General features: G+C 47.8%; 1 protein-coding gene across 6 annotated transcripts in view; it reads left to right on the top strand.

Annotated features, from left to right (window-relative positions):
* The window catches only part of AGK (acylglycerol kinase), a 102,422-nt gene that overhangs the window by 11,237 nt on the left and 75,701 nt on the right, over nucleotides 1–15,484 (top strand). For all 6 annotated transcript variants that reach the window (XR_015052828.1, XR_015052829.1, XM_085861828.1 and 3 more), the window contains exons 2-3: nucleotides 1,121–1,223; nucleotides 1,321–1,360. Coding sequence is in view for 4 of the 6 variants with exons in the window: in XM_085861809.1 (XP_085717935.1) it covers nucleotides 1,121–1,223; nucleotides 1,321–1,360 (143 nt within the window). In the remaining 2 variants the exon portion in view is untranslated. The remainder of the gene's footprint in view (nucleotides 1–1,120; nucleotides 1,224–1,320; nucleotides 1,361–15,484) is intronic.

Below are 15,484 nucleotides of genomic sequence, written 5' to 3'. Positions count from 1 at the left end.
CCCCTCTTGCCTCATGCCTCCTTGCTGTGAGTTGTGTGTTAGCTCTCATACGAGCCTCGACCAAGGTATACAAAAAAAAAAAAAAAAAAAAAAAAAAAAAAAACGTGCACACCCGGTCGAGAAAGGCAACGAGTCCTGGTGTGTCAAGGAGTACATTTAATTGTAAAAAGTGTGGGGGATGGTATTGGAGGGGTGGGGGTACAAGGGAGGAAGGAGAGGTTTGAAACAAAGAAGGGTTTAGGGTTGATGTGGGTTAATGCTTATTCGGGAAGAAATGGAAGTGGTGGAGTCGAGCTGGATTTATCAGAAATCTACAACAGCAGAAACTTTGTACGTTTTCTATGCTTATAGCAATCTGTTCTATGTATTAAAAGTACTATCATAAAGTGTCTCAATTATGTCCTTGTATGACTTAGGGAGAACTTTAATTTTCTCTCTGTTCTGAAAATTTTGCTCAAACTTAAAGATTTTCTGGAACCAGACGAAATTTGTCTTAGGCAGGGTAATCATCTGTTGATTATATATTCTTCCAAGCCATGCTACAGTTTAAAGAACAGCACATGTGCAGTATCAACACTCCATCATGATGTTGGCTTATAAGCACACCTTTAATCCATCCAATTGGCAATTGAGCCTGGAAATACTGTGTGGAATAGCCGACCAGATGCTACTGTCGGTCATTCAACAACATCCAGGATTGAGGATTTCTGCTCCAAAGCACACAAGTATCTTAAAGCTGAATATACTTATCTTGTTGTCATACTTAATAATATTGTTGGTTCTTTTTTGTTTGTTTGTTTGTTTGCACTTTTGACATTTTGTTTTCATGGTATACTTGGGCACTGATTTTTGTTGTACGTGCTTATTCGTTAAAAAAAAAACTTCTACGAATTGTATGTTGATGCTTCCAGGGGTGTGTTCAGTTACCAAGCAGCTAGCTAGCGCTTGTCAAGCCTGCCGTTCCTTATCAGCGTTTTTGAATGGAGTGCTCGCCTGAGTGCCTAAGCCATTTTGCAAGCATTCCACAAGATACTTTGTAACTGAACACACCCCTGACCACCTAGTACTTCAAACCTGACTTCACACTTTTGTTTTTTGTTTAATTGCCTCCTCTGAATAGAAATGGTTGCTATTTTCCGCACACTGCGAACACACTGGAAGAAAAGCATTTTTGCAGCTGGTCTCGTTGCCTGTGGTGCCACCTGGGCTAACCGTCGACATGAGTGAGTTTCTAATCATCTTATTGCTTTGGACATTTTATTTTACTCTGCACATAATTCATTTGCATTGTTTGCCTTGTGTATCATTCTCTATTTCTAGTGCCAACCTTGTCAGAAGAGCAGTATGTCAAGAAGCAGCAGTAAGTAATTTGTTTTGATGGTGATTATTGAAATGATTGTTATTGTTCTTATCATTCATTAATTTATTAAATTAATAATATATTGCTTGATTAATTTATTAAATTAATAATATATTGCTTGATGATCTGCTTATCTGTTTTCAAGCATTTACTTCATTAATACACGTAATACGTGACTTTCAAAATGATGTAATCCGCGTGTGCAGAAACCCCAGGAAGCGTCAGTGTTCGGGGTAACATAAATGATATCATATGTGCAAAGTGAGGATTATTACCTAAAATGGCTGACAAAGCTTAAAAAATAAGCCAAAAATACTTGGAAACGTACAGGCGAGAAAGCGTTGTGCCTCTGCACAATGAAAGAGTTGGAGAACTTTGTAATCTTACCCAGAAAGCTGAGAGCTTGCAGCTCCCCGAACTGCAAACTCCCGAGGATGTGGACCGGTGATTCAAGGCCCAAAGGTTTGTAGGCAGGCGCATTCTACCCAAACCTTCGTGCTCTTGATACGAATGGGAAGGTCATATCTGGGGCTTGTCCATGCACTGGGTAAGTTTAAAATGATATTTACTATCGATCATGTTTGAGAGGAGGGGGTCGGTGGGAGTGGGCTGGAAGGGCTGTTATAAATATTTATTTTTTTCTTTGCTTCCAGGACCATGACATAAATTATATTTGATTTTTACAGCTATTGGTAAAAGGAGAAGCGTCCATCCATATGTGTGTTAATATCCACCGTCACCGATCACTTGTATTAACAGAAAATTGTACGAGCCCAACTCCTCTCATCCACAGATATTTATCATATTTCCTATATTTCCATGAGTCTGATTTGCATTCAGGAGCAGAACAATCATGGTTAACCACATTGAAATTGCCCCTCTTTTGTCTAGATGCTGAAAAGTATGTTAAAACGACGATTTGATTGGCACATTTCACACTGGCAATGGCAGATTAAAAGTGCCAAGTGAGCAGAACCGAGTCACTGTAAACGCACACGCACGTGCACACGCACATGCACACGCACAGCACATGCGCAAAATACCTCGTTTGCCATTCAAATGTAATTTTGAAAGTCTCGTATTGTAAATACAGGAAACGTTATGTGTATTATGTTGATATAATTGAAAGTATTTTAACTGATAATAGTTTTTATAGACCAAATGCAATTTACTTCAAAGAGATTCCAACTCAAGTTGTGGTGGATAAGCTCTTCCTAAAATTCCCTCACCCAACTATTGTAACTTAAGACCTCGTACCAAAAACTATGAAGGGTTTTGTTTTGTTTGTTTATTCTCCTCACCATGAGGCACAGAAGGCTGCCAAGACACTTTCATTGGTTCGGGGTTACAATCTTGGATGGGATGCCACTGATGCAGGATACTCGACTGAGTGTGCATAGATTTGTAATTTGTTAATGGTGCCGGTGATAGCTCGCCCACTCTTCGTGAAGGACACCGTGGGATCTTTAAGGTCCACGAACTGATGCCAGCAGACGGGATACCGAGTTTAATCAGAGGGATGGCACGCAAATGGATGAATCACCCTGCCTGTGAAACACCAGGATGACAGTTTATAGCTGTACCGACATTCAAACCCAGGCTAGACAGCTTCGACGTGAGTGTATGTACCTCCAAACATTACTGCCAGTCCTTTTTAGGTGTTACATCTATACTAATAAATGTGAGTTTGTGTCCGTCAGTCTGTCCTCCTTCTCCTCCATAACTCCAAAACCATGTTACCTAGTGGCCCCAAACTTTGCATGCATACCAAGGGAACTCCTAGGTGGTGCACTGATGATAACTGGGTGTTTGCATTAATTAAAACGCCCGTTTTGAAGATAATTAATCGCCTTATTTAATCATATCCTTTATCGCGGTGCATCCTTGGCCACCTTGCTCTCCCTTGCTGGAGTCTTAATTTGCCATTTTGTTTGGCCTGCTCAACCATGCCTTGACTTGGAAAAGGCAGCAACAATTTATTAATGATAAAGCACTCCATTTTATTTATTTTTTATTTTTTTACCACTTTCCTCACTCACTATGAATCGCTGTATACATTGTTTTTGTAAGTGCTATTGTTTACAAGTTAGGAGCTTGGAGCAATTTCATGCATTATTTGATGCGATTTTTCACGAACTACTCTCACGGACTAATGAAAGTATATCATCAAAATATAATTTGAGTTTGGAGGATTGGATCACATGGATTAAATAAATCGATCTGGAGTGAAATCTGAAAATGTTAAGAAATCGGCGATGTTTAGTTTTTAGATCCTCGTGGAGGATCTCAGGTTGTTGTTTACTCAGGTTGTTGTTCTTCAGCTTCTTCTTGTGGACTTTTTTGTTTCACAGCCCACAACTTTCATTGAAACTTCCTGAAACTTGGCACACATATGTAAAAATACCCTGCGCAGACAGGAACCATCTCCCATTTTGAAAATTTCTCCGAGAAAAAAAGTTATGACGACAAAATATCTCTGCTAATGGAAATCGCCTAAAAAATTATCTCCAAAACTAGGCAAGCTTTTTAAAATTCTGTTTCCGGGAATCGAACAGGGCATTAGCAGAGAGGAATTACCACACATGTTATGATTCATCACTATGACGTCATATCAATTTTTATGACGTCATTCCTAGTTTTTGACATTTTTTGTTTCACAGCCAATAGTTTTCATCGGATATTCGTGAAACTTGCCATGTATATGCAGAAAGCCCACGCGCAGGCAGTATCCATCTCCAATTTTGGAAATTCTTCCTAGAAAAAAAGTTGATGCCATATCGCAGCTAATGGAAATCGCCTAAACCAGGTCAGGTATGGGAGCATGTGCCAGAACAGCGCGTCGCTGCGTCCACTTTCCGCCGGTACTCCAGGGGCCTCCGTCTGGCCACCCCCCAGGCAGATGCCAGGCCCATCCCCATCTCCTTGAGATGATGGTCAACCTGCTGCAACCATGAGGCACGTGGTCGGCCCACTGGCCTCCTCCACTCATGAGACTCCCTCGCTGAGAGAATCTGGTGAGCAGGATCAGCGTCAGGAAAACGAGTCACATGTCCATACAGCCGCAACTGACACTCACGGACTATGCAGGTAACAAATCTCATCCGGGTCTCTCTCAGCAACCGCTCGTTGGACACAAAATCCGACCAGTGATAGCCAAGGATTCTCCGAAGAGACCTGGTACCAAAGGAATTAAGTCTCCGTCTCAGATCCTTGGTCAGAGTCCAAGTCTCGCACCCATAGAGCAAGACTGGAAGTACCAAGGACCTGACGACTCGGACATTCGTCCTCCCGCACAGGTACCGGCAGCGCCACACCCCATGATCCAGTGAATCCATGACTCCCCAGGCCCGACCCAGATGTCTATTGACCTCTGACTCGCAGCCAGCAGAGACTTGAGTATCACTGCCAAGGTAAGTGAATCTCTCCACGACCTCAACATCCTCACCACAAACAGACACAGACAGGGCAGCAGCATCCAAGATGTCACCGAAAGCCTGGATCTTAGTTTTGACCCAAGAAACCCGTAATCCCAGCGGCTCCGACTCCTCATTCAGCACCTCTAGGGCCCCCAAAAGGATGTCTAAAGTCTCCGCAAAGATGACTGCATCATCTGCAAAATCAATGTCCGAGATCTTGACATTCCCAAACGATGCACCGCAACTTGATCTCTCCGACATCCTCCCTAAAATCCAGTCCATACAAGTGCTGAAAAGTGTGGGGGCAAGTACACATCCCTGACGAACTCCAGTAACAACTGAAAATAAGTCAGAGATGGTACCACCACACTTCACAGCACTCTCAGTACGAGAGTAGAGTTCAGACATCAGATCGATCAGTTTTGGTGGCACCCCACGAAGACCAAGAATCCTCCAGAGGACATCCCGATTCACTGAATCGAACGCTTTACAGAGATCAACGTAGGCTGCAAGTAGCCCCTGCCGAAACTCTCGTCTGCGTTCTGTGAGGACACGAAGGGCAAGGATACGGTCAATCGTTGACCTCTTTGGTGTAAAGCCTGACTGCTCTGGACGCTGGTGCTCAAGCAGATGGTGGCGAACCCTATCAAGAATTATCCGAGCAAAGACCTTGCCCGGCACTGAGAGCAGCGTCACCCCTCGGTAGTTGTTGCAGTCTGAGCGATCACCCTTCCCTTTCCAGAGAGGGACAACAAGGCCCCTCTTCCAGTCAGTTGGGATGATGCCTGTGTTCCAGGCAGAGCACAAAACTGCATGCAACGACACGAGTGCAGCATTTCCACCAGCCTTGAGAAGTTCGGCATGGATGCCACAGATCCCTGGAGCTTTGCCCCGTTTCAACTGGTTCACCGCAGCCAGTGTTTCCACAAGCGAAGGTGGACCACAGTTGATTCGAGGGTCAGCAACAGGGATTGTAACACCCTTGACGTCCAACTCGACAGCTGGGGGATCAGCCTGGTACAACCGCTCAAAGTAACCGGCCCAGCGGGCCTTCACTTCAGACTCCTCTGTCAAGAGCCTACCACTCTCTGCTCGAACTGCAGTGCTCCGAGGGATGGGCTTGGATGAACGTAATGCGCGAATTCCCCTGTAAGCGGGACGAGAATCACCTGTCCACAGGTGATGCTCTACCCCCTCACAGATTCCTCGCACATAGGCCTCCTTGTCCACCCTCAGTGCACGTACAGTTTTATGCCTCAGCTCCCTGAACAGCTCAGCTCTGCCATTCAGCCTGGCCCTGCGACTCTGGTCAATGGCATCCAGTGTCCCTTGAGAGACAAAATTCTTCTTTGTCCTGCGGTGAGCTCCAAGACATCCACCGGCAACATCAAGGACGGTGGTCTTGAAGGCGCTCCACAACTCTTCAGGACCCCCCAAAGCACCCAGACCCCTCAAGTGTCCACTCAGCCTGTTCTCAAACTCCTCAGCTACTCTCTCATCCCTGAGCTTGGCAACATCCAGCTTAGGCTGGGATGGTACCATTCTCCAGGATTTAAGGTGCAGCTTTAGAGTTGCTACAACAAGCCTGTGGTCAGTATTGAGGAACTGAGCACTCCGGTAGACCCTGCAGTTCTGGATCATCCGCCAACGACTGTCAATGAGGACATGGTCAATCTCCTTTGCCACACCGCCAGCGTTGGAATACCAAATCCAGCGATGAGCTTGTGGGCGCTGAAACCATGAACCAGCCACCCTAAGTCCATGACTTCTTGCAAAGTCAAGGAACTTAGTGCTATTCTGGTTCATAGTTCCTGACCCATGGGGACCAACACACACCTCATAACCATCCCTATCAGTTCCAGTCGATGCATTGAAATCCACCAAGACTAGAAGTGTATCTCGTCTGGGGCACTGATCAACCACAGACTCGAGTGTGGCGTAGAATGCATCCTTCACGGTGAGATCACTCGCCTCAGTCGGAGCATAAACAGAGACCAGGGAAATGACACCTAAGGAGTGACGAATCCTTAATCTCATAATACGCTCGTTGACCGGTGTTACCTCAATTATCATTGGGGTCAGCTTATTGGACACAGCTACAGCAACTCATTGGGTATGGTAACCATTAGAGCGACCAGACCAATAGTAGGTGTAACCACCCACCATTATCTCGCCGCAATCCGGTCTCCGAACCTCAGAGAGAGCTGCAATCCCGATGTCCAAACGCTTGAGCTCAGATGATAACAGAGACAGGTGATCATCCTCTCTTCGGGATAGGACATTCCAGGCACCCACCCGAAGGGACTGCCTCAGGTTAACCCAAGGAGACCGCCGTCTGGTGGACGACACCTCAGCACCACTCCGACACACTCTCCCGCAATCTGACCCAGGGATGTTACCCCGTGGTTTCCCTCCTATCATCAAAGATTGGGGGTCTCGAAGGCTTTGCCCCAATCCCGTCATCCGGTGAGCTGCCCTGCGAAGGGAAGCTGCACAGGAGGTACTCCCACGGAGTGGGTTTTCAGATTTTTTTTTTTTTGCGTTTTTGCGTTTTGCGGTGACCGGAGTGCAAATCCTGCCACCAACCTCCTAATAAGAAGTAACCCAACTGCAGGAGGACGTCTGCAGACACAGTTGGGCACCAGATATGGATGGCCGTTGGCTCACAAGGAGCTCCTCCGCCCTTTGACAGGTTTTGTTTTTAATCCTGCTGGGTGTCCATATCCAAACACCCCCCTCACCAGAAAACCTGGTGGGGGAGAGGTTTAGTCGCCGACAACCCGACCATGGAACAGGTTAGTACAGGTTTACATGGTACCTGTAGCAGGTCACAGATCGAACCTGACCTGACATCCTGAACCTATTTTAACCTGACATCAACACAGATCGAACCTGACCTGACATAAACATGTCATTCATTTATTTCTACCTTCTTGTACACTGTAATACAAATGGCAAACAACCAATCAACTGACAGAAATCTGGCGCTACTTCTGAATCACCCTGCATCTATATATATCTTCTTTCGGCTGCTTCCGTTCGGGGTCGCCACAGCGGATCATCCGTATGATCCGCATAGTGATTTGGCACATGTTTTATGCCGGATGCCCTTCCTGACGCAACCCTGGTCGCCTCTTTCGACACAGGGATGTGGTACACCTATTTTAACCGGGGTATACACCGGCCCAGTATACTGGTACTCATTTCGCCGACCTCGGAAGGATGACAGGCTGAGTCAACCCCCTGGTGTATTAATTCAGTGGCCCAACGGGGCCTGAACTCAGGACCTCTTGGATCCCAAGCCGCTGCCCTAACCACTGCGCCAACACCAGGCTATATATATATACGGCCACGTAACTCGAATCGCGGCATGTCGCCCACCGGAACGGACAATTCCGTCGTGACCCTCTCGGACTAACGCCGGGAACTAGTCACGGGTGGGCCTTTCGGCCTCACCACGATCGTGCCAATCGGCCCCCCGCATGGGATCGGGTTGTTCGCCAAATTCGACCTACCTAAGTACCCACACGGAGGGTAGACCGGGCGATCGCACCTCGCCGCAGGTCGACTTCGGACACGGGCCACTTTAAGCGACCCGTTCCATATTATCGGGATAACCGAGTGGTGTTATCGTCATCCTCGACGGTTCCGATTCATTATCGGGCGTATTTAGCCCACTACCAACCCTTTACGTGAAGTAAGGTGGAGATTCAATTAAAGAAAAGACGAAGCGAAACGGGAAAAAACAGTTCAACATAATTCACATTTATTCCGCGACAAACGGAAAGCACACACATACAATTACAACAATTATGCACCAAAAGCAAATGTAAAAGAAACACAACAATTATGCACCAAAAGCAATTGCAACAAAAGAAACACAATGCAGATCTACTACCGACTACGCGAGCATACGGCAACGCTTACACAGTTTTTTACTTTACAGACGGCGCCGACAACACATATACTCAAAAGCAAAAGAAAAAGGGCCACCCTCAACAAGGGGGGGGGGGCAGACGGGCCTGGGGCAGAGACCGCGTGGAGCCTACCCGTCTTGTGATGAGCCGCAAAATGGCGGCGGTGCCCCGACTCCGCGCTCCTCCGCGGGTTTCGTTGGCACTGCTTGGAATGGGGTGGGAACGGGGCCCCCTTTTCGCACTATCTCAGCGTGGGGGGGGTGGGGGATACAAGGGGGGGAATTGTTGATGCTCTGGGGAAAGAGGATAGCTGGCTTGCTTGGGTCCCGCGACGAGCGACTCCACTGCGCCTCGACCGCGCTCCCGGCTTCCCCTCTCTCCAGCTCCCCGACAGACTCCGAACCCCGACAGACTGACTCTCCTCCAGACCCGTCTTGACTGCTGCTGCCACACTTCGCCGCCGCCACACCTCTTCAACTCGCCCGAGCCCGAAACAGAAACTGACTGAATTCGCCCCGCGCTCGGCGCTTTATAGTGGTGTAGGAGATCCCATATGCAAATTTTCCGGATCAGGATGGGCTCGGGGGCGGAGCCACACTCGCCCATTGGATGGAGGAAAAGTGGGCGTGAACCTCCCCTGATCCTCGAATTTGCATATATCGATTCTACTCCGACGCACCTGGAGGCGGTGCCAAATCGCCCCGCGCTTAATGATTGGAGGGATCGGAAGTGGGCGTGTATCATTCCTGATCCGACTTCCCCTCGGAAAGGCCGCTCTTTGTACCCGCGGCTCAGCGCGCGCCCTGTACGAGGCCAGGACAGCCCGACGCTCGGCACCCACAAGTGGTGCGGGAATGGCTGCAGAAGGAGAAGAGGTGAAGGTGGTGGAGTTTCTAAAGTGGCGGTCCCTGGCCACGGTGACGCTTGGAATGGCGGTGATGCGATGGTTGCGAGAGCGAGTTGTGAAGGTAAAGGCCGTGGCTGTTGGCGTTGTTGTTGTTGTGAAGCGGCGTTGCGGTCGGTGGTTGTTGTGTGATGGAGGTTGAGACGTGGTTGGTTCAAAATAAAGATAGAACAGAAAAACGGCTATCTTAAAGGGTCGCAGCCCGAATGAATGACATTTATTCCCTCTAAACAACGGGTTTGGGGCTAACTACACATGTACTTACAGAGATATCTCACCTACGGGACCTGAATGGTGGTTTGCGAATTTCCTCAACCACAACAATATATATATATATATATATATATATATATATATATATATATATATATATATATATACATATATATATATATATATATACGTATATAGTCATGCGCCACTTAAAGACGGGGTTACGTTCTGAGAAACGCGTCGTTAAGCGACGTCATCGTTGTGCGAACATCATTTTTTTTTTTCATTTTCGTTTTCAAACATCGTACTTACACAAACCTAGACACCTAAGCTATATGGTGTAGCCTATTGCTCCTCGGATACAAACCTGTACAGCATGTTACTGTACTGAATACTGTCGGCAATTGTAACACACATCCAAGAGACAGAAGACACGTAAGATTTACCTTTGTGCAGTTCATGACGGCCATCAGTGTTGTTAGCAGCAGCTTACAACCTCCTCTCGCATCGATTGTAGAAAGGTGAATAAATAGCATTTGGATTTATAAATCCGTGATCATTGCATTGATGTTATAATTTACAAATGAATAAACGAGCACCTGTCAATTGTGATATATTTTCGGAACAGTGCGATTGTTTTAACAACATAAAAAGCTTCACTAAAAATAAATTTGTGTTTTAATTGACGAACAACAACGATTTATTCGTGGAATTCTTCAATTCAAAGGTAATTTACTTGCTAGAAGGTAAACGTGGAAACATTGGTTCAGTTTGAAAGCAGATTTCCTTGAATCCCGCTTTAGCACGACCCTGTTTTTTTAGCGGACATTTTATGGACCTCAACGATCGCATTATAACAGGGCCATACTGTCGTTTATTATCATTATGAGGTATTATGTTCTGTAGAGTGTACATAATTGTATGTGCTATTTTTATACGAGGCGACATCACTCTGCGATAGGAATTTTTCAGCTACATTTTTTTTTTCATTTTTATTTTTTTATTTTTTCAGAGCTGGCAGACCCATCGTATATGCGATCCGTCGTTGCCCGGAACGTCGTTAAGCGGCACATGACTGTTTTTTGCACATATATATATATATATATATATATATATATATATATATATATATATATATATATATATATTGTTACGGATCTGTAAACCATGAGCACTCAACATTCAGTTCCCAAAAGTTAGTTTTGCCAGTAAGTATGTGTGAGATAGGTCCTTTTCCTTTTTTGTCTCGTGGGAGACTCGAAAACATGCATTGTGATGTCTTTAGTTAGGTTATTACATCAGCCATCGACATCCCATACATCTACCATCCCATCTGCGTGACCCAACCAGCCCATCACGCTCCAGCCCCACAGACGAACTCCTCTGATACGACGATTTTCTCAAGGCAGATCCTGTTACTCTCTGCGCGAGCGAGGCCACGTGGCCACGAGGGATATTCGATGCAACCAAGCAGGGGCCACGGCTCTGCCTCGGAAGGGTGCGCCCGAGGGTCAATGTTGGACGACAGCGAGATGATTCTCGCCAAGCCCCCGCCCCTTGTGGGAGGAGATATATCCTCGGGCAGTGCCAGAAGAGGGGTGGAAAAACGGGAGTGGTGTCGACGAAAGGTCCTGTGTCGTTGCCATTGGCGTTGGCACGAAGAGTTCAGTGCAAGAGGAGTTCTGTGGATGAAGGGTTTTTGCTGTTCCAAAGGGGTGGTTACGAGGAGCGATTATGAGGAGTGGTCACAGGAGGTCTACGTTGCTGTTACGAAGGGGTTTTTGCTGGCCCTCTACAAGGAAGGACAGAACGACCCTGAGCCCCCCTTCACGGACCCCGCTTATTCGCCACCCGAACTCCGCCACGAGACTCGAGTCCCCCACATGCGCCTGGGGATCGGACCATCGACCTTTGTCAGGTGCCGCATCACGGAGCACGCCTTCCCTCCGACGACCAGTTACAAGCTGAACTCTGACCCCCAGCTCGTTTCACTCATCGGCTGGAGGGTCGAATAAAGCACCTTGGGTTTTCTTTTCGTTTGTGTGTGTGTCTGAGTGTGTTGGGCCCGTCTTTAAGTAGAACTGCATAAGTGTTTTTGCCATTGTAAATACTTGCATTGAATATTAACTTTAAGTCTCGCTTCTCTTGTCTTTTATTTGCTGTAAATAAATTATTAGAAATGTTCCCAGCTCATTTCAGTCCTTTCTTTATTTGGTCCAGCATGGTCCGGGTCTGAGTTCAGACAGGGTTTCATCCCCGGTAATCGGTACATTGTAGTCGGAACGTCCTGGGCAGGCCCGCTCGACTGCATCCGAGCCGGAGTTGTTAGGTGGAAGTCGATACTCTGCCGTAGCTGGTAGAGTGATCCGGTTCAGCCAGACGTTCCGAGGGTGTGGATCCCCGGTAGACTAGATTGCGTGGATACTTAGGCACTTTAGTTCCAGACAAATAACCCTACACCACGTGATCAAGATATTGGCGACCACGGTCGGTTCTGCGACCCGCGGCTCACGGAATTATCCGGAGCGACGGCCTACAATTCCGGGGAAGTCTTTTGGGAGACGGCGTAACCTCCCCCACCTAGCGGTCGTTCTCGCCACCGACCCCCGGCCCACAACAAATTGGTGTCATGAGAGGGATTCGAACTCAACGCCTCCAGAGAAATTAACGGGATTCGGACCAGAGGTGTGCTTGACAACCTCCCCCTTCCTTCCAAATTAAGAGCAGTAAAATTTTATTCAATTCCAAGCACGGACCTTGGCAGACCAAGACTGGCTGGTACAGGTGGGGTCTAATACAATGTTAAAAGAACCCCTGGCTCAGGATGACACCTTTCTGGAAGACCCTCCCCTGCAATCAACCCCAGAGGTAACATTGGGGGTGGCAGCGGCGGTGCATGAGCACCCTCTGCATCAAATTTCCCCTATGCAGGACAAAGCAATCCCTGTCGGTTCCACACCCGATAATGGCAGATCGGTTCCGCTATCGGCTCCGCCATTTGACATGAGCCAGATGATGGAGATGATAAAACAAATAATGGATGGGAATACAGCACAGAGGAGTGATATGCAAAGAATGGATGTGAATATGAAAGAAATGAGAGGTGAAATGCCAAGCATGGGAATGGATTTACAAAACCAACGAATGAGTGACATGCAAGTTCTAAATGGGGATATGCAAACACTGAAGGCGGGTCAGGAAGAAATGAAGGCGGAGTTGGTAAAGGTGAAGAGTGAAATGCAGACCATGGACCGGAAAATGGTGCCTGCACGTGAATAAGTTTCTGAGTCCAGGGGGAGTGTAACGGCTGTTCGGACCGCGATGACGAAGGCAAGGTCGAGGCGACGAGTGACGTTACGATAATTGGGGGAGAGGCCGGTAAACTCGGACAGGGGATGATGGAATTAACAGAGACACGAAGGGAGATAAATCAGGTAAAAGAGACGCAGAAATTAGAGGAGGTGAATGACGAGTTGCATGAAATTAAAGAGGAGCACACAAGTAGAGCAGGTAAGGGACATTGGGGTTGAGCTTGGGGCATGTGTCGAGACCCAGTGCGAGGGTCAGATTAACCTCCCACAGGAACGAGGGGAGACTGCATGCTCCCTCGAGGCAGGCTGTGACGAGGTGAGTCTGGTAAGGCCGAGCGGGGTCGAGCAGGTGCATGGTGCAAATGAGCACATGCCGAGATTGAGTGGAAAAGAGACCCTGGGATCTTTTGGTCTAACACGAGCCCCCGATGTGAATATCCCAGAGTGTGTGTTGGAATGTTTGAGTGATACCAATGACATGGAATGTGTGGAAATGGGACGCGGACCAATCCAGAAGGGAGACGTGGGTCTTGTAATGGACGGAGCTATTTTGGAGACCGCGCCGGCTCCGCGGGACGCTGTATGCGAGATCCGTACCGTATTTTGCAAACCGCCCAACCGTGGACGGTCGCGTGATCGAGAGCCAGCGTTAAAATGTTACGCGCTTGGTACAAGACACCAGCGCGGACGGCTAAAATGGCGACGAATTGAATTGTGTGAATTTGGAAAGCACGTGCCCCCATGTGAGCACGTGCACAGAGGCCCACGTGCTGCTCGCCGCGAGTACTGTTCGCGGGGGCGCGCAGAGCGAGTCCCAATGGCGACACCACCGGGCCCGTGTGCGAGTGATGTCACCAGGGATCGCGCAGCACGCAGACCACGTGAGTAGAGCACGCTGGCTCACATGGTGGATGGCTCGGAGGAGGGTGGTTGAGGCGATTGACGATTCGCTTTCGATTATCGCCCATACGGAGGGAACGAGCGAGTTGTAAACTGCCGCCCTGGCGAAGCAAGGTTCGGAGGGCCTTGCTCCGAGTACACGATGCCCCGCCGGGATGTAGCGAACATCCTCGTGCTTGGGCAAAGGAGCACTAGTTAGTGGGAAGGGTTTAGCATGAGATAGACCGGCCTCATGGAGCATGAGCAGTCCTCCATGGGGCCTGGTAAAATCAGTTAGGGCAATTTAGTTTAGAATTAGAAATGAATTGGAGACATAGACAGACATGGTACGTGTAGTGGGGATGTAGCATAGCGATATAATTAAATGGAACGTGCATTAAAATAAGGGATGACGAGGGGCACAAGCTAGTTAGGGGAAAGAAGGTGGAGTGTCAGTGTGATGTGAATAAAATAAAATAAAAAAGAGATGAAGAGAGCGAAGTACGATGAGTGAATATGGGTTAGTGGTCCCAAGTGTGAGTGGAATGCATGGTGCGAACGAATGATTGGGGGGAGGAGTGAATCCCACCCAAGGGAACCTGGGGTTAGGGAAATGTTAGTTAGTGGGTTAGTTAAATTAACCAAAACAGTTGTCGGTTTGTTGTTGGTGTTGGGCGAAGGCATGAAACCTTTTGAAGGGTTCAGGAGTCTATTGACCGGCTGGGAGCGTGGCTGTTGAAATGTGCGTACTGAGTAGAGGGCTCCCTGGGCACCGGAGTAGGCCATCGGTCCAAGGGACCGAGTTGGTGCAATGGGCATGAGCAGCCCAGGGAAACGGGACCCAGAGCACCAAAATGCCACGTCGGCATCAAAGGGGACACTGCCAGGGGCATTCCCCATGTTCATACTGAGTAGGTAGGCTCGGAGACGGCCTCAGCAACCCGGGAATGCCGAGGATCGAGTTCGGCAGGTGGGGGTGCCGAGGATCGAGTTCGGCAGGTGGGTCGACCTGCCAGTTGAGCCACGCTGCCCAGCCCCGAAATTGTGCAAGAGCACGGGAGAAAATTTGCGGGTCAGCCCCAAATTAATAACGAACACCAACACAGGCGACGGGAATCGTGGTTGCTAGAACTGATAGTTTAAAGAGACAGGCGTATTGAAAAACCCCGGGGATAGTTTAAAATTTAATAAATGTTAGGATAGATGGACAACATGTACCCCTTTGCACCATCCATCCCTTTGCTGTTCGTAGGCTGCAAGACTCATCTTGGAAACTGCTGAAAGCTGTGGGAGCTATTCTGAGGCTGCTTTGGGCCTCGAGTCAGATTCAATAGTCTAATCAATCCCCTAAAAAAGGAATCTTAGGGATTGGGAGTAGATAGTTTGGACAGGTTAGCCAAACAAGGACAATAAAGGGGGCTTGGGACACACGTAATTATAAATAAAAATGGGGTAAAAATAATAAATAAATAAAAGTAAAAAAT

The sequence above is a fragment of the Eptatretus burgeri genome, chromosome 2 (genome assembly GCF_056783735.1).
Source record: "Eptatretus burgeri isolate ZD-2024b chromosome 2, Ebu_testis_v1, whole genome shotgun sequence".
NCBI lineage: Eukaryota > Metazoa > Chordata > Myxini > Myxiniformes > Myxinidae > Eptatretus > Eptatretus burgeri.
Note: the sequence above shows the minus strand (reverse complement) of the source record. Positions and strands in the feature narration are given on the sequence as shown.